The following is a 19,033-nucleotide window of genomic DNA, read 5'->3' as shown; positions in this document are numbered from 1 at the left end:
CCTCCCAGTTCTTGTCCCCATGAATGCCAATTAATGCCTCCCTTTTCCAAGCTTCCTATGGCATTATGTTTCCTCAACTCCCCTTCTGGAACCATTCAACAGAATAAACTGTGGAACTATTGCACCCTCCCCTGGAAATCCACCCTCATGCCACATTTCCCTCTTCACCCATACAGGCTGACAGCCTTTGTCACCAAATGCTTTGACCAGGCTCAGAGATTCATCTTCATTGATGACAGGAACGTCCAGGATGCTCTCAGGTGGATGGCGGGAAACCAACTCTCCAATGGCTGCTATGCCAATGTGGGAGAGCTCATTCACACAACTATGAAGGTGCGGACCTGCCCAGGGGCCCACAGCCCACTACTGTGTCTGGGAGGAACTTGTACCTCTGAGTAAGAAGAATCAAGAGAGCACCGGCCTGAGAGTCGGTTCTTCAGGTTTCAGGCCTGGCTCTGGGTGACCTTGGTCATTATTCTTAACCAGTCTGAGCATTCAGCTTCCACATCTGTAAAATGAGAATATGTACTAGAATATGGTTCTCAAAGTATGGTCCCCAGATCGGCAGCATCGGCACCACCTGAGAACTTGTTTGAAATGCAAATTCCAGGGACTTCCCTGGTGGTCCAAGTGTTTAAGACTTTGCCTTCCAATGCAGCGGGTATGGGTTCTAACCCTGGTCCGGGACCTAAGATCCCACATGCCTTGCGGCTAAAAAAACAAAACATAAAACAGAAGCAATATTGTAACAAATTCAATAAAGACTTTAAAAATCTTTTTTAAAAAAATCAAAAAAATCTTAAAAAAAAAGAAAAGAAAAGAAATACAAATTCCAGCTCTCACCCCAGACCTACTCTGAGGAACTCTGGGAGTAAGGGCAGCAATTGTGTTTTAACAAGCCCTCTGGGTGACCCTGATACTTGCTAAAGTTTGAGAACCACTGGACTAGAAGATCTCTGAGCCTTTTACTGTTTCCCTAAGTCTGAAGCAAAGCCATTTCCTCTGGTGGGGACTCCTAGACAGCCCAGTGTCTTTTGTAAGGGGTTTACTCTCTAGCAGGTACTAAGTACTCTATCGGATATTCATATTTAATGTTTACAACAAATCAACATGCTAAGCACTGGCATATCATTATAAATTCCATTTTACAGATGAAGAAACTAGGTGCAGGGGTTAAGTAAACTGCCTGAGGTGAATGCTAGTGGGCGGCAGGACTGTAATTTGAACCACAGCACTTGGATTCCAGGGGCACTGTTCCTGCCCATTCACTGCACTGCCTGACCTTTCCCAACACAGCAAGGTGTCCGGGTGCGGGCAGCTTGTTCAATTCAGAGCAGACCGAGTGAGAAAAAGACTGTACCAACTTTCCTAGAGGAATCATTATTGCTATTCCAGGACCTGGATTAAAAATCTTGAGCACTGGAACTTCCCTGGAAGTCCAGTGGTTAGGACTCTGCACTTCCACTGCAGGGGCATGGGTTCAATCCCTGGTCTGGGAACTAAGATCCTGCATGTTGTGCGTTGCAGCCAAAAAAAAAAAATTCAATTAAAAGAAAATCTTGAGCATTGAAAACGAAATCTCTATATGATTCATTAGTGTTCCTTATGCAGGATCTTCCCAGTGTCCCCCATATGGGGGAGTAGTACAAGCTAGGACGTGACTAGAACAAGATCCTAGAGGTTTTTCTTCCTCCTATCTTACCAGAGCCATCCAGTCTCTCAAGAAACCCATCATTTATGTTGTCAAGCTTGGTGGTTCGGTCCTTATCGGGAGCTCCAGAGTTAAACCCACTGGGTTCAAATCCCAGTCCTTCAGCTTATTAGTTGTGTATTTTTTTTAATATAAATTTATTTATTTTATTTTATTTCGTTGGCTGCGTTGGGTCTTTGTTGCTGTGCGCAGGCTTTTCTCTAGTTGTGGCGAGCGGGGGCTACTCTTCGTTGTGGTGCACGGGCTTCTCACTGTGGTGGCTTCTCTTGTTGTGGAGCATGGGCTCTAGGCGCGCGGGCTTCAGTAGCTATGGCTCGCGGGCTCTAGAGTGCAGGCTCAGTAGGTGTGGTACACGGGCTTAGTTGCTCTGTGACATGTGGGATCTTCCCGGACCAGGGCTCGAACCCTTGTCCCCTGCATTGGCAGGCAGATTCTTAACCACTGTGCCACCAGGGAAGCCCACAGTGTGTATTCTTGAACAAACTATTTAACCATTTTAAGTGTTGGTACTCTTATCTATAGAACAAAGATAGTAATTTAGATTACATATATTTTTTTAAAAATTGCTAATATCCTTCTGTGAAAGGCATTAATCAAGGAAGGGGTTACCTATTCTCCCCTGGAGAAGAAGCTGGGCTTTATGCCACTCGAGGGGACCGTCCATTTGGGGGAATCTCAGATTCAGTAAAAAATCTGAGAATAAGAGATTTTCTCCTTATCCCACCTCCTCACCCCCCTTTTTTTAAACCTGTTATCCTTCCTAACACCTTATCTTGGGTTTCCTAAATACCCACTCAGAGCTGAAGACCTCATGTTACTTCTTGCAGGTTACTGTATAAGGCTGTGCAGTTATTGAAGTCCAACCAGTTCTCCCCTCCACTGTGTGTCCTGGAGGCTTGGGGCTGCGGTCAGCCTGTGGAAAGGAGCGCTTTAAAAAAAAAAAATTATTTATTTATTTGCCTGTGCCAGGTCTTAGTTACAGCACTCAGGATCTTTGTTGCTGCGTGCGGCATCTTTAGTTGAGGCATGAGGGATCCAGTTCCCTGATCAGGGATGGAACGCGGGTCCCCTGCGTTGGGAGCTCGGAGTCTTAACCACTGGACAACCAGGGAAGCCCCAGGAGTGCTTTTTTAAAAAAAGAAAAAATAATTCATCTGTTCAGAGGGGACACCTTTTTGCAATGTGCGTGCAATTCTTCATGTGCTGGCTGCTTCCCTGACTTCCTATCTCCGTTTCCATCCAGGGTGGAGTTGATGACAAGGTCTCCTTGACTGCCTACATCACGGCTGCGTTGCTGGAGATGGGAAAGACCACAGATGTGAGTTCCTCTAGCTCCTCCCCTTGACACTCTCCTGATCATGCCTGTTTCTAGAGAAAGTCACCTATTTTTGTCCCTAGCCAGCCTTTTAAACTCAAAAGCGGATATGATTTCCTTATCATTGCCCGTTTTAAAAGGAATGCCTTATAAATTCAGTTCTTCATCTTCACTTTTTAGGACATGATGGTGAGTCAGGGTCTGCAGTGTCTCAAGGGTTCTGTCTTCACCACCCCCTACACACAGGCCCTACTAGCTTATACTTTCACTCTGGCTGGGGATATGAAGAGCAGAAAGATTCTTCTTGAAAAGCTAGATCAACAGGCTATCATCTCAGGTATGTTGGCCATGTTAGGAATTTTTTGCTTTCTTGTTTTTATTTTATTTTATTTATTTATTTTTGGCCATGCTATGTGGCTTGCGGGATTGAACCTGGGCCCACCGCAGTGAAAACGCTGAGTGCTAACCACTGGTCCGCCAGGGAAATCCCAGGAGTGTTTTGAAATTGTGAAAATATGTGAAAAATTTCCCTAGTCTCTGTAGTCCCACATATATTCAATTCTAGGATTCATTTTAGTAAAAGTTAAGTCATAAAATCATTGTTAACAGTTTTGCGGGAAAGCCCCTGAAAGTCCTCAAAGGCATGTTATATTTTTAACGTGAAGAGAAAATAGATGGTAGAAGTTAGTCAGAAAATGTATTGGCATTGGAGAACCACCCTTTTGCAGATATTTAACAATTCTTTGGTGTAAAATCATGGACTTTGGGCTTCCCTGGTGGCGCAGTGGTTGAGAGTCTGCCTGCCGATGCAGGGGATATGGGTTCATGCCCCAGTCCGGGAACATCCCATATGCCGCGGAGCGGCTGGGCCCGTGAGCCATGGCCGCTGAGCCTGTGCGTCTGGAGCCTGTGCTCCGCAATGGGAGAGGCCACAACAGTGAGAGGCCCACGTACCGCAAAAAAAAAAAAATCATGGAGTTTGATGGGGTATGACTTGAACTTGGAGATTTCTCAAGGTCCTTTTCAAACTTTTGGATGTATTTAGAATAATATTTGATATTCTGGGAATTCCCTGGCGGTCCAGGGGTTAGGACTCGGCGCTTTCATTGCTGAGGGCAGAGGTTCAATCTCCAGCCGGAGAACTAAGATCCCGCAAGTGACGTGGTGTGGCCAGAAAAAAAAAAAAAAAAAAAAAGTATTCAATATTCTAACAGATCTAGTAAATACATTATTAATGAATTTTATTTACCTAGCTGTTTTTTTAAAAATCTACTTCCAGGCAGAAATTTAATCTCAGCTTTCATTTATACGAATGTCATTGCCGAGTTGTCCTCTCATATGGGCTCTGGGTAGTTTTTTGGCCTGTGTATAAGCAACTCTAGTCGTGGAATGGGGATCTCAGACAGTGGGTGGAGTTATATCTGCTCAGGTGTATATTAGTTTAATGTGATTAACTCTTCTCCATTACCTTGCATTGCAGGCTCACATGTTTTCTTTTGTTCTTCCACTTAGATGGCCTCCTGTGGACCATGTATTTATTATCTCTAACCTTATATTTAGTTAGACTTCTAGCTTCCACTCTTCTCATTTCTACTTGCTGTGCTTTGTCTTCAAGTTACCTGCCATTGTGGCTGTCATAGAGTCGGGATTTGGTCTCATATTTTATTTGCTCGCCCTCATTATCATTTCTTCTATGGTTTCTCAGAGTTCTTACGCATGTTCTGCCATTTTTATTCTTCTTAAAATGTTAGACCTTGGATTAAGGAAAATAAATGCTGAAAATTAATAAAATTAAATAAATTTATTAAAATTAATAAAATTTTGTAATTTTTTTGGCTTAATTTTGTAAGCCAAAAAAAAAAAAAAGACCCCAAACACATAAATTCTTAAAAGAAGTTTCTACTTACCTATCTCCATTAACATAAGAATTTATAAATTAACAAGGGAGGTTTTGATATTATTGCTGGATGCATTTATTGATGCTCCCAGCTTTACCCTGGGGAATTATGTGTGGGTGTACACACACACACACATCCTTGCATATGCATTGTGGCCAATAAATCAGAAGATTTGAGACATATTTTTTTCTAACTCACGATTAATTTTTGGTTGGTACTTTCTCTGATTTAAGGTGTAGCATTTACAAAGTGAATATAGGAAAGTCATTTCCTTCTAAGACTTTCCTAATTATGTGTTTTCCTCCATAGGAAAGTCCTTTCACTGGAGCCACAAACCTCCTCCATCATCAGATGCCGGCCCTTGGTCTGAGCCTGAGGCTGTAGATGTGGAACTTACGGCATATGTATTGTTGGCCTGGCTTAGCAAAGCCAACGTGACTCAAGAGGAGATAAACAAGGCCGCTGGCATAGTGGCTTGGTTGATCAAGCAGCAAAATGCGTATGGAGGGTTCTCTTCCACTCAGGTAAGTAGCCTGCTCTCCTGCCACTTACCAGGTAGGATGAGATCCCATGTGGAGAGAGAGGAAAAACTATCGCCCTTGCCCTCTAGGTCCAGAGACTAATCATTCTATAGAAAGGGAGAAAATCATGTGAAAAATATATAGAAGGGTTCATAAAATTAGGTCATTTGAGCACATAAATAGTACTATATGCATTTAAGTCTCTTTCTTTGTAGAATATGAAACATCATGAGATCTATGTTCTACATGAAAAGAGGACATGTATTACATAGTCACAAATTAGAAAGCCAATTATGGGGTCTGTAAGCATAAAAGCAAGATTTTACGGGTATACCTCCTATTTCAGGTATTGGAAATCTGGTAAGATATAGTCTTTAAAAAGTTTACAATCTAGAAAGAAAGCTAGGAAAAGTTGTATATATTACATAGCAGGATCTGGTTACAGAACAAAGATACAAAAGGTACAAAATATTGAATTTCAAGAGGGAGAGAGACCTCATATCAGCTTGAGGGATAAGAAGAGTCTTCACAGGGGAATGGCATTTGAGGGAGATCTAAAGGGACATGTAAAAATTTTAGGCAACTATTGAAAGGAAGGGGGAAGAGTCTGAGTAGAGACACCCATTTGCAAAACCGTAGAATGGCTGCTGGGAAAACTGGTTTAGCTGAAGCATAAAGGGACTTAGTTGAAAAGGGAGGGTAGCTGCATATTATGAAGGACCTTGCATGTCAGACTCAGTTTCTGCCTAATTCTGAGGAGCCATTAATTTTTTTAAACTTTGTTTCAGAAAGATTAATTTGTCCCTTGGATATGGGATGATTTAGAGGAGAGAGACACTGGATTTGAAGAGATCAGGAGACTATTTCATTTGTCTAGGTTAGGGGTAAAGAGAAATCGAATTGGTGGGGTGGCAGTAGGGAAAAAAGGAGGTGGAATTGTATGATAAATTCAAATAATGTCATAAAAGTCATCTTTGATGATCACAAAGAGAATAGCCATTAATTCATTTGTTCTGTAAATAGTATTAAATCCCTACTCTTTCCACGTCACTGATGATACAGAGGTAAACAAGAAAACACATTTTTTGTTCTCATAGCGATTATAGTATCACTTGTTGAAATTAGGGCCAGTTTCACTGAGGATGTAACATGTAAAGTAGACCTGGAAGAATGAACAGATTTTAATAGATGGAGTGTCTGGTGTAGATGTTAATAGATGATGTTAAGACCTTGCATATGGTAATGACTTAATTGGAATTTTAAAAAGTTATATGGTACTATGTTTCCTTATTTCAGGGAAATTCTTGGCCAAAGATCAGGAAGGATTTCCTTCTTCTTGCTGAGCCCTAAATAATTATATAATTTTAGAAAGCAGAGGATGGAATGTTTAGAATTCTCAGTGACAGATATATGCCAGAGTTGCTTTTCAATAAAATCCTTGGCTATTACAAGAAGTCACATATCACCCACTTTGGTTTTTAGGTGATGATGAGGTCCCATTCCTTGAATTGTCTCCACATGTCCAAGGAATAAAGCCCTCCTGGGCTCCAGGTCACAGAGCACAGACAAAAAGTTGTTTGTAGAGGGCCAAGCTGCACAGATATAACTTGTTCACAGCTTCCCCTGGGGTGACACCTGTCTTCCTATCTTTATATGACAGTGTGATGTCTAAATATGACTGTTCCTTTTTGTTTGGGATAGGGAGAAGTGGGGTTCCTTTATTCTGCAGTAGATATTTGACAAAGTTTTGAGCATACAGAAATTCTCATAACACAGAGTGAGATATGACAGTTTTGCAGAATATCTCATTCTTTTTTTCTTTCCTCCAGTTGTAATTTATATAAATCATGTTTTCAGAAAGGAAAGGCTCACACTTTTTACGTGATGCCATGCTCTCTTAGAAACAGTTTATCTGTCTTATTCCCAGATGAAGAAAAGATTGTCACATGTCATAATGGCTAAGAAGCTTTGTCCTTCAAGGAGGGGTTTTCCAAGGATCCCCTGATACCCTGTGCCACAGAAGATCATTATGCAATTAAATAACTTTGAAGAGCATGCAATTTTTAGGGTTATCAAGTTACTGCTGTTTCTTCCCCAAATAAGGAAATTGCAAAATATATATTGAACAGTGATCCACTCACTTCTTTTTTTTTTTAGTTTTTTTTTTACCAATTAAAAAACAATTGGAGTATAGTTGCTTTACAATGTTGCATTAGTTTCTGCTGTACAGCAAAGTGAATCAGTTATACATATAGATATGTATACTCTTTTTTGGATTTCCTTCGATCCACTTCTAACAATAGCCAGTTCTGAAGCTAAGTTTCATTGCTGAATATAAATATATGAAATTAGCCTAACGACCCATGAATGTTCAAGAATGACTTGATGGTGATTTTCTATGCAGGTAAGATATTATGATTTCTATGTCAGCTTCCCCAGCATTGGTGAATGTGGTTCTTAGATACTTAGAGGAGGTATCATCCAAGCTAGTGAACAACAATCAGGTGTGTAGGTTACAGGGTTGTTGGAGGTTAGTTCCAATGGCCCACGAAACAGTAAGCATATGCCTGATGCCTGATTGTTTTCCTTAGGATACTGTAGTTGCTCTCCAAGCTCTTGCCAAGTATGCCACTATTGTCTATGCGCCGTCTGAGGAAGTCAACCTGGCTGTAAAATCCGCTCAGAATTTCCAGCACACTTTCAACGTTCAAGCTGCCAACCGGTTGGTGTTTCAGCAGGAGACTCTGCCCGATATCCCTGGAGTGTACACCTTGGAGGCCTCAGGCCGGGGCTGTGTCTTTGTGCAGGTAAGCAGGGCTCCAGGAGGACTAGTGTGCGTTGGGAAGGAGAGTCTGAGGGCATCTCTGCCTCTAGTAGAACCTTCTCTCATCTACCTTACTTGCAAGGAAAGTCGTTCGAACCGTACCCTCTTTTTATTTTTTATTTCTTTTTTATTGGAGTAAAGTTGCTTTACAATGTTGTGTTACTTTCTGCTGTACAGCAAAGTGAATCAGCCACATGTATACATCTATCCCCTCTTCTTTGGATTTCCATCCCATTTAGGTCATCACAGTGCACTGAGTAGTGTTTTCTGTGCTGTATAGTCGGTTCTCATTAGTTATCTATCAAACAGAACAAGCTTTAAAATCCTTCCCAACTCTGATCTGGTTATCTGTTTCCTCCAACTAGACGGTGCTGAGATATAATATTCTCCCTACTAAAAGTGTGGAGGCCTTTAGTCTTAGTGTGGACATAGGGAAAGCTCGGTGTGAGCAACATACTTCACCTCGATCCTTGGCTCTGGACATCCATACCAGGTGAGGACCGCGGAGGTGCGGTGGGGGGCACCTAGACCATGGAAGCTGAGCTGGAGAGAGAGAGAAAGAGAGAGAGAGAGTGTGTGTGTATGTGTGTGTGTGTGTGAGGGGACAGATGTACAGTGTGCCAAGAGGGAAGATAATGGACTCACACAGGTTTGCTTCTTTCTGCCCTCAGTTATGTGGGGAATCGCAGCTCTTCCAATATGGTTATTGTGGAAGTAAAGATGCTTTCCGGGTTCAGTCCAATGGAAGGCACCCATCAGTTAGTAAGTTGCTTCTGTTTTCTATCTCTGAGGGGGGGCTTATTATTATAGCTTTTAATTATCATTAAAAAGCTGGTGAAATGGGCATCATGGTTTATACATAGAACTCATGATTTTATTATCTAAATGGGCTACAAAGGTGCACCGGATATATGATATGGAACCTGTTACAGTCTTGGTTCCTTTTTCTTACCTTTTCCACAGTATATGTTGTTTCTGCAACCATGGCAGAGCTTTGGAAGATTACTCTAGGGGATAGGGAAGGCTCTGGCTCTCAGTCTCCTTTTTTTTTTCTCCTTTCTTATTCAGCTTCTCCAGCAACCACTGGTGAAGAAGGTTGAATCTGGAGCTGACACACTCAACATCTACTTGGAACAGGTAGGGATTAGGAACTGAACCAAAGAACTTGATCGCTTATGTGTCTTTTCAACTTCCCTTCTAATGTACATGTACTAGTGTCACATACACGAAGACGAGGAACCTGGGAGAGGGAGTTCACAACCACAAGATGTACCATAAAATACCCCCTTGCATCTCCAGGACAGTACTATCTAACAGATACAAAGTGGGAGCCATCTGTGTTATTTAAAAATTTCTAGCAGCCACATTAAAAGAATTAAAGAGAAACAGATAACATTAATTTAATTATATATTTTATTCAATTTTATATACCCAAAATGTTTTTTTATTTCACCATGTAATTAATATACAAAAGTGTGAATGAGGTATCTACCTTTCTTCTTTTTTCTTACTACATCTTTGAAATCCGGTACGTGTTTTACACCGACAGCACATCTCACTTCTGACTGGCCACCTTTCAAGGGCTTAATACCCACATGCAACATGACAGCTCTGGAGAATAACAGAGTGGTTAATAGCTGAGGCTCTGATGCCAGAGTGCTTGGGTTAAAATCCTGCTTCTAACATTGGCTGCAATTGTTGAATGATTGTTTCCTCATCTGTAGAATGAGGGTGGGTAGTGGTAAAAATAGTTACCTATCTCACAGAGTGGTTGAAAGAATTAAGTGATTTAAGACATGAAAAAATATTTGGAATTGTACCTGGTATGGAGTAAACCCTCAATAAACATTAGCAATTATTATTATTATTTTATAATGTAATGTTAATGTTAATTAATTTTCATTAGACATTGTATGTAACTTTTCATTTCAACCAAATAAGGAGTTCTCAAGGACTAGTAGTATTCTAAAAACTGTTACGATGCTTATTTCATCATACTCTATTTAGCAAGGAAGAAAGGTAGCATTATTATATAACTGACAGACAAGACTATCTCCAATTAAAATTTACTGTTGTTAGTAATGTTTTCTGCTCCCACACCAACTAATTCATCTAACTGTGGTTTTCTTATCTGCCAGGGGGTGGTTCTTTAGGGTAAGTCCTGTATAGTTTCTTTTGATACAACTCTGGTTAGTGTATCAGGAAAACCCCTGAAATCATGATACTGTAGTTGTTTAAACATTTTGCAAAGTTTATGATGCTTTCATACACACCTTCTTTGAGTCTCACATGGCACCCCTCCTTCTATGTAAGGAGGCTGAGGCTGAATTGATAGAGTGAGTATGCTTGTCAAGTCATCCTGTTTGTCAGTGTCCAAGCTGGGAGTAGCATCTGGGGATTCTAATTTCCATGGCATCATTCCTGAGGCTGCAATGGCAGGCCGGTCAGTGTATCCAGCCAGCTTTGTCAGCTTCTAATCTGAGACATCAAGTCTAATGGTCTAAAAGCCAATCGTCATGATTATATCTGTGATTATTTCCTTTTTCTATGTATCTTCTCCCCTTTTCTCTTGATCAGCATCACCAGAGGACAATCTGATTCACATTTAACAAGTTATTCTTGGTTTTATTCCTCTTCTCTATTGTTTTTTGTTATTTGCTTGCTTGGTTTGGGGGGTCTGTTTCCTTAATTTCTTCATTATTTCTTTTCTTTATTTTGGGCTGAAGGGGAGGGGAAAGGACATTTTTTGCTATTCTTTGTCTAACTTCTTAAGTTGAATGCCGATTTGTTTATTTTTAGTCTTTCTTATTTTCTGATGAATATGAACTATAAATTTCCCTCTAAGTATACTCTGTCTTTGTCCCACAATTTTTGACAAGCATTGTTTTTATTACCATTTAGTTCTATATCTTAATTTTGGGGGAAATCCATGGGATATTTAAAGCCATCTTTTTGTTACTAATTTCTAATTGTATTGCATTATGGTCTGAGATCATGATAGTGAGCCTCTGAAATGCATAGAAGTTTCTTTTGTGACCTAATATATGGTCCTTTTTGGAAATGTTCATTGTGTGCTCCAAAAGAATGTCCACTCCCTTTCTCTTGATCTAGATCTAGATCTGAAAGTCCAAGACGATTACTTCTGTTGTTCATGTCTTTGTTATCTCTGCTTATTTTCCTGCTCAATCTATCAGTTTTGGAAAAGGGCTTGTTAAAATTTCTAATTACAATTATTGATTTGTCCTTTACCCATTTATCTATGCAATTCTGTCAGTTGTTTCTTGATATATTTTTCAACTATATAATTAGGTATGTATATGTTATGAACATATCTTTTTCAGTTTTCCTTTTATTAGTATACTGTGCTTCTTTTACACTAATTATATGTGTGTGTGTGTGTGTGTGTGTGTGTGTGTATATATATATATATATATATATATATATATTTAGATTTCTACGTACACAGACACTTTTTTTTTTTTTTTGCCTTAGATTCTATCTGGTCAGATATTAAGGCTGCTATCCCAGCTTTCTTTTGGTTTATATTAGTCATTTACTTTAAATCTTTATGGTAACTAAATGACCAACGAGAACAGTGCTTCCAAAGATTTTATTCCAGGACCCCTCTCTACTCTTAAATGACCTCAAAGAGCTTGTGGTGATGTGGGTTACATCTATTGACATTTAACTTATTAGAAATTAAAACTGAGAAAAATATTAAAATATTTATTGTCACTTAAAAACAACAAAAATAAACTCACTGCATTTTAATATAACATTTTGTGAAAAATGTATTTCCCAAAACAAACAAAATGAGAATAGCAGATTGTTTTATGTTTTTGCTTTAATATTTAGCTTAATCAAAGAGAGTAAAATTTTCCCACCTGCTTCTGCAGTCAATCTGTTGCAATATCACACATCAGGTAGCCCCCTTATACTAGTACAGTGAAAGAGAATGAGAATGAAAAAGGCAAATAATGTCTTAGTATTATTCCAAAAAGAATTCTGATCTCACAGGCTACCAGATACAGTCTTAAGGATCCCTGAGAGTTCCTGGACCATGCTTTTAGAAGCACTATACCTAAAGAAATCTCTTTGGAAATATCTTCCAATTAGGTGTTTCTAACTTCCTATCTAAATTTACAACATAGGGACTTCCCTGGCGGTCCAGTGGTTAGGACTCCACTGCTCCACTGCAGGGGTCACAGGTTTGATCCCTGGTTGGGAAACTAAGATCCTGCAAGCCACACTGTGCAGCAAAAATAAAATAAAAGTAAATAAATACATAAATTTACAGCATAAATCTTATTTTCTTTTTATATTAGATTAATCTATGCAGTTATTTTGAACTCTCCATTTATTCATTTATTCAACAAATATTTATTGAGCCACCAATATATGCCAGATACTCTTCGACATGATAGAGATGCAGCAGTAAAAACAGTAGACATGACCCCTGCCCTCATGGATTTGATATTCTAATGGAGAGACAAGCAATATGCAAATTTTAAAAGTACATATATATGTGCACACACACACACACATATTCAGGAATAATTTTAGTAGTAATCAGTACTACGCAGGAGTGTGGTGGGGGTAGGCCAGGATGTGATTGTTTTAAAGGAACAATCAGGGGACTTCCCTGGCGGCCCAGTGGTTAAGACTCTGCCTTCCAATGCAGGGGGTGTGGGTTCCATCCCTGGTCGGGGGAGCTAAGATCCAACATGCCGCGGCCAAAAACCAAAACAGAAATAAACCCAGAAGCAATATTGTAACAAATTCAATAAAGACTTTAAAACTGGTCCACGTCAAAAAAATCTTAAAAACATAAATAGATAAAGTAAGGTGGTCAGGAAAGGCCTCTCTGAGGAGACGTCATTTGATCAGAGACCTGAATGAAGAGAGAAAGGCGATCGGGAGCATACAGGTGTTGGAGTGAAGTGGAAGCCTCCGTTCCTTTGGCCACTTCATTTAATTCAGTGGAGGAGCCACGGGTTAGAGTAGACCAAGAACAGACCCATTTTGCAGAAGGACCAGGAAGCGGTAAGATGCTAAGAAGAAAAAGCCAGGAAGCCAGCAGGAGGCAATATTAGGAGTGGCATAGAGCAGAGGTAGAAGGGCTTCAGAAAATCTGTGTGATGACAGCAAGAGCCTTTTAACCTCCACCTGACAGAGATGTTATTTTCACTTTTGTTTTAATGTGATGTTTGTCTGTCTTCCCCACAGCTTAGTAAGAAGTCTCAGACCTATACCTTCTCCATCAGCCAAAGCCTGTTGGTCACCAACCTCAAACCAGCAACTATCAAAGTCTATGACTACTACCTACCAGGTGATGGCCAAGATTTATCTGCATCTTGCAACATACTTCTACTTCATTCTTCATGATATCTTCCTTAATTTTATAGATACTCCTTTCCAAGCCAAGTGCACATAATTACATTATCTGATCTCCTAAAACATTTTAATTCAATTATATGCCACTTAAAAAAGTCTTCTGCACTAGACATATTTTATACAACGTGGTCCATAGACTGAAAGAACAATGTTCTCTAAAGACTAACTATTCTTAATATTTTTGCTGCAATGACTAATTTACTACAAGTGTGCAAATATTAGTCATTGGAAACTTGCTGTAATTCTGAATGTGCTCATAACCTGTAGAAATCTTTTGAAGAAGGTTAAAGCAGTAACTTTTATGTAGTATTTTCTCTCTGAATGTATTAGGCCTGCAATATAATAATATATGTCATTTAATTTTACAGATGAACAGGCAACAATTCAATATTCTGATCCCTGTGAATGAGGTAAGCCCAGAAGAAAGAAGGCTGGGCTTTTGGGGTAGGGTGGCAGTATTCAGAAGTTAAGGAGACGTTCTTCTGAGTTAAGGGTATTATCTTTTGGAAGGGTATTTTTGATAAAGTGGACTTTCTTTTTTGTCCTGAACTCTTTTATTAAAAAAAAACTGAGGTATAGTTGTTGTACAATATGTCCTAAAGTCTTGAAGAGAGAATAATCATCTCCATAGTTCACATCAGAAAAAGTTAATAGTGGCATTTGTGTGAGGGGTTCTATGTGATTTTTAAAAACAGTATTTTCTTTTTTTAGCTGGAAATTTTCCTAATTATTACATTATATATCTTTTTATATAAAAATACTAAGACAAAAGTAAAGATTACCTGATTCTACTTCCCTTAGATAACACTCTAATAATCCCATCGTGTGTTTTGTGAGATTTTTTTTTTTTCTAGTCAGGAAAAAACTCCTCTATAATTGTGAAGACTTTCTGTATATCATGATGTCTTCTGTCTTTGTTTTTTCCTTCCAGGGTAGAAGATGGAAAGAGACTAAACGAATTCTCCACGACATTACTGGACAGCATTCTTCCTTCTCTTAAAGCAGAACCCGTTCAATCAAACAATTTGGTTTCTCTTGTTAAAAAACAAAATGCAGGACTTCCCCGGCAGTCCAGTGGGTAAGACTCCGTGCTTCCACTGCAGGGTGTGTGTGTTCAATCCCTGGTCAGGAAACTAAGATCCCACATGCTACGTGGTATGGCCAAAAAATTAAAAAAAAAAAAAAGCAACCAAATAAAATTGAAGATTGAATGGGCTCTATTAGGTGATTTATGAATTGAGCAGCATTTCATCTAGCAACCAGAAGGGTGCTCCAAGGGGTTGTACAAAATTGAAGGTTTTTATATAAAGAAGGGTAGGGTAAAGGAGCTATTAGCAAAAGAAAAGAAAGAATTTTTTTTAGGCCACGACATCTTTTTTGGGGGAATGAGCGGGAGGGAATGGCAAGGATTTTATGGCATAGATTGCCTCTTCTTCCTCTGGGGGATGGAGAAGGCCCACGTGGCAGATGACCTTGTTGGTGCTGACTGGAAAACTCCAGACTAGTTGATTAAGATTACATTCCTGGGGAAGGTGGAAATGGCAGTCAGGTCAGGTATTAAATCTAGGTTTGGTATCAGGGGCTTTAGCACAAGTGACACCATTTTGGGCCTGTGGTTTTTCTCTTTAACACTCTGATTGACTAGTGAGTGGGTAACAGATGGGTAGGCCTGAACCTCAGCTACTTTCTACGACTTCACAGATGCACAGGTGCCAGAATACAGGGCTGAGGAGGATGGGTTAGGAATCACCACACAAAGGAGGAATTATATGGGAAAGCTCCTTGGGGTAGGGGTCATTGATATAACCATTCTGTTGGGCCATTTAGGAGACTCTCCAGAGAGGAGATGGTGGTAGAGGGTGCTCCAGGGAAGATAAAAATGTCTTCCTGGAGGTTAAATCTAAGGGAAGATGTAATTTAGGTCTTTGGGAATAGACTAAAAAGATTTTTTTCTTTTCTTTGAAAAGAAAATCTGTGTGCTCGACTCTGTGCATATTTCTGTGGTTACCAAAGGTTCTGTTTAAAGATATGGTTATTCTTTAACAAAAACTCACAATTTGGCTTCTTCCTTAAACCTTTTGACCCAGACTTCGCAAAGAATCTGAGTCAAGTATTCAGAGAGAGGTCCAAAGAGAATCCTAATTAAGGGACTGTGTTCAGCCAGTCTGTCACTTTGGGGCAAGCAGTGATTGATAACAAGAAAAGTGGCTGGCCACAATTCCCTATCATCTCTGCTTTTCTCCGGCCTGATTCCCCCCAGCCTTTTCCCACTTGGGATACTTATCATGGTGTAAACTCTTCCTTGGGGCAATGTTTTCGTTTTGGAAACAAGTTTGGAGGCAATGGGAGGGGGGTTGGGGAGTGAATAGTGATATTTAAACAGAGCCGATTCTCTAGGTAATTACACCCTTTTACCTTGGAAGTCCACACACTGATCAGAAACTCTGACCAAAAGGGTCAGGGAAAAGTAAGTCCATGATGTAGGTATTTCCCTAAACCCAAGGCCACGCTTGCATAAACTATTTGTTCCTTACCTCCTCCACCCTAGACTTTGCCCTGCTCCTCTTAGGAGTTCCCAAAGTGAGAGAAGATGGGGAACATACCCAAAGGAGGTCATCCCTAAGCCTGCCTTACCCTTCGGTCTGATGGGAAGAGAACAGAGAACTCTAGAGAAAAGAGAGCAGTCATGAATGCTCCTCCCACACAGTGAAAGCCCCACCCCTCTGTTCTTTTGGGTCTGTAGCTCCTGCCAAAACTTCCCATTTTTTTGCAATGGAAGGAGGTGGTGGTCCTCAAGATTTAAGAAGTTATATCTGGCCAAAAAAACATATCAGATGATTACAAAAACTATTCTTGTGTCTCTGGGGTTGAAGGAATATCTTATGATTTAATATTATCAACTACACTGAAAAAAGGAATGTTCATGAGAAAATTTACATTCTTCAACTTACTGAAATATAAACGTTTGTGCATATTTGAGAAGCAAGGTGATTTTAAGGTTTAAGTAGTGTTTAGCATTAAAATGCCTAAAGCCCGTGCTCCGCAGCAAGAGAAGCCACCGCAGTGAGAAGCCTGCGCACCACAACGAAGAGTAGCCCCCCCTCGCCGCAACTAGAGAAAGCCCGCGCACAGCAACGAAGACCCAATGCAGCCAAAAATAAATAAATAAATTTGTTTTAAAAAAAAGAGTAAGGTTTCTATCTTCAAGGAGCTCACAGACTATTGGAGTGAGAAAAAGAAAACAAATCGACAGTCATGATATAGTGAGACAAAAAATAATCATAGAAAAAAGTACATAAAGCTATGGGAGTACATAGGAGAGGCACCTTCCCAGACTGAGGCGACGGGGTGATCAGGAAAGGCTTCTCCATGTTGGTCCCTGAGCTGGATGAGCGGCAACCAGAAAACAAGGGAGCAAGTTTGGGCAGAGTGAGCTACGTGCGAAAGGCAAGCGGTGGAAGAAGGCTGGTATTTCCCCAGAGTAGTTCAATGTACTCCTGGATGATGTGTGTATGTGTGTGTGTGTGTGTGTGTGTGTGTGCGCGCGCGTCTCTGTGTGTGTGTGTGTCTGTGAGTAAGTAGAGAGAAGTTAGGTCACAAATTGCTTTTTAGAAAGATTATTCTAGGGACTTCCCTGGTGGTCCCATGGTTAAGACTCTGCACTCCCAATGCGGGGGGCCCAGGCTCAATCCCTGGTCACGGAACTAGATTCCGCATGCTGCAATTAAATGATCCCGTGTGCAGCAACTAAGACCCTGCACAGCCAGATAAATAAATAAATAAATATATTAAAAAAAAAGAAAAAGAAAGATCATTCTAGCAACAGAGTGAAGAATGGAGTAGAGAAGAGTAAAGCTGAAGTCCTGAAGTGCAGGAGGCACTGCAACAGTCTAAGTAAGAGCTGGTGGACCGGCAGTGGGGGCGAAGAGGAGGGGGCATGTTCAGAATTACTCACTGAGGAGATAGCCTCAGGAAGACACAGTGATATCAAAGACAAAATGCACCAGATAATTAAGCAGATGGTTTTATTCAGGCTGTTGCAATAGAGAACATGTTCATTAATGAAGAGCATCTCATGGAAAGGAAAAGGGATCTGAGGTTTTACAGAGGTTGGAAAACTTAAGGAGTCATGACTGGATCTTACTGGAGTCATGAGCAAGGGTGGACATGAGTCTTTTCATGGAATATACAAGAGCAGTGCGATCCTTTACAGTTAGCTGTTTTCCCTGCCACAAAAGGTATGGGGCTTTGGAAAACAAAAGGATGGAGGGACTTCCTAACCAGCCTATTTTCCAGGAGCACAGGGCTCAGATAAAGCTCACTCCTGTCAATGACTGATTGGATGTAAAACAAGAGAGTCAGGGAAGAGTCTGGGAAACTCAGGATTCTAAACTGTGGGCTGTAGACTGCAAGAGAGGAAAATCTTTTCCTCTACCTACTTAGATTCAGTGACTGGGGCCTGAGAGTTAAGTTGGCAAAAGACATTAACAGGAGAAAAGGCTTATTTCCTGTGCACGTCACTGCTTCACAGGAAAAAAGGGAAAACCCAAAGAAGCAGTCAAGCCTAATTTGAGAGAAGTGGCAAAACAAAGGAGGAGGGGTTTGGGCTTCTAGGGGTTGTCAATTGTGGGAAGGTAAATATATGGGCAAAAGGAATAGGAGATGAGGGTTATTTTAAGATTTGTTTAGGCAGATACAAGTCATTACCACTTTCTATCTCCTGTGATATGCTGTTCTCCTCCTGGTGTGGGAGAGGGGAGGAGAGGCAGCTCTGAAAGGGAAATTTATGCCCTGCTTTTAGGCAGAATGAGGGAGGGCAGAGAGTTCCTCCTGAATCTGCAGCTTCTTAATTGCCTTCAGCTCAAAACAATCCTTATGCCAAAGTGGCATATTTTGGGGTGGCATGTTCTGCATCTCGTCAACTATGTGGGTGGTTCCATCCATTCAGGCAGAGATATAGAAGGACGGAAAATTGTGTGTTCAGTGTCATACATTGAGTTCGAGGATTTGTGAGGCCCGTGGGATATAAAGGCTCAAGTCAGTAGCTGAAGAAAAAGACTGGATTAGCCAGGGAACTGAAAAGAGAAGGGGAGAGAAGGAAAGGGAGTGTCAACATTTAACTGACAGAGGAAGAGAAAAGAATTCAGAACCCAGGATTCGCCAACATTTCTTCTCTTAACAATAATTGAGGGGACTTCCCTGGGGGCACAGTCGTTAAGAATCCCCCTGCCAATGCAGGGGACATGGTTTCGAGCCCTGGTCCGGGAAGATCCCACATGCTGCGGAGCAACTAAGCCCGTGCGCCACAACTACTGAGCCTGCACTCTAGAGCCCACACGTCTAGAGTCCGTGCTCCACAACAAGAGAAAC

The 19,033-nt window shown here is 40.6% G+C and overlaps 1 protein-coding gene across 2 annotated transcripts in view; it reads left to right on the top strand.

Moving 5' to 3' along the window:
* The window catches only part of A2ML1 (alpha-2-macroglobulin like 1), a 42,498-nt gene extending 27,624 nt beyond the window's left edge, over positions 1–14,874 (top strand). For both annotated transcript variants that reach the window (XM_060166941.1, XM_060166942.1), the window contains 11 exons: positions 177–333; positions 2,955–3,029; positions 3,207–3,363; positions 5,234–5,448; positions 8,037–8,252; positions 8,635–8,762; positions 8,941–9,031; positions 9,338–9,406; positions 13,496–13,598; positions 14,032–14,073; positions 14,595–14,874. In XM_060166941.1, coding sequence (XP_060022924.1) covers positions 177–333; positions 2,955–3,029; positions 3,207–3,363; positions 5,234–5,448; positions 8,037–8,252; positions 8,635–8,762; positions 8,941–9,031; positions 9,338–9,406; positions 13,496–13,598; positions 14,032–14,072 — 1,252 coding nt within the window. In that variant the 3' untranslated portion in view covers position 14,073; positions 14,595–14,874. The remainder of the gene's footprint in view (positions 1–176; positions 334–2,954; positions 3,030–3,206; positions 3,364–5,233; positions 5,449–8,036; positions 8,253–8,634; positions 8,763–8,940; positions 9,032–9,337; positions 9,407–13,495; positions 13,599–14,031; positions 14,074–14,594) is intronic.
* Positions 14,875–19,033: the final 4,159 nt, after the last annotated feature.

This window comes from Lagenorhynchus albirostris, chromosome 11 (assembly GCF_949774975.1).
Source record: "Lagenorhynchus albirostris chromosome 11, mLagAlb1.1, whole genome shotgun sequence".
In the NCBI taxonomy this organism is placed as follows: domain Eukaryota; kingdom Metazoa; phylum Chordata; class Mammalia; order Artiodactyla; family Delphinidae; genus Lagenorhynchus; species Lagenorhynchus albirostris.
The sequence above is the reverse complement of the archived record's forward strand: the minus strand, read 5'-3'. Positions and strand labels throughout refer to the sequence as shown.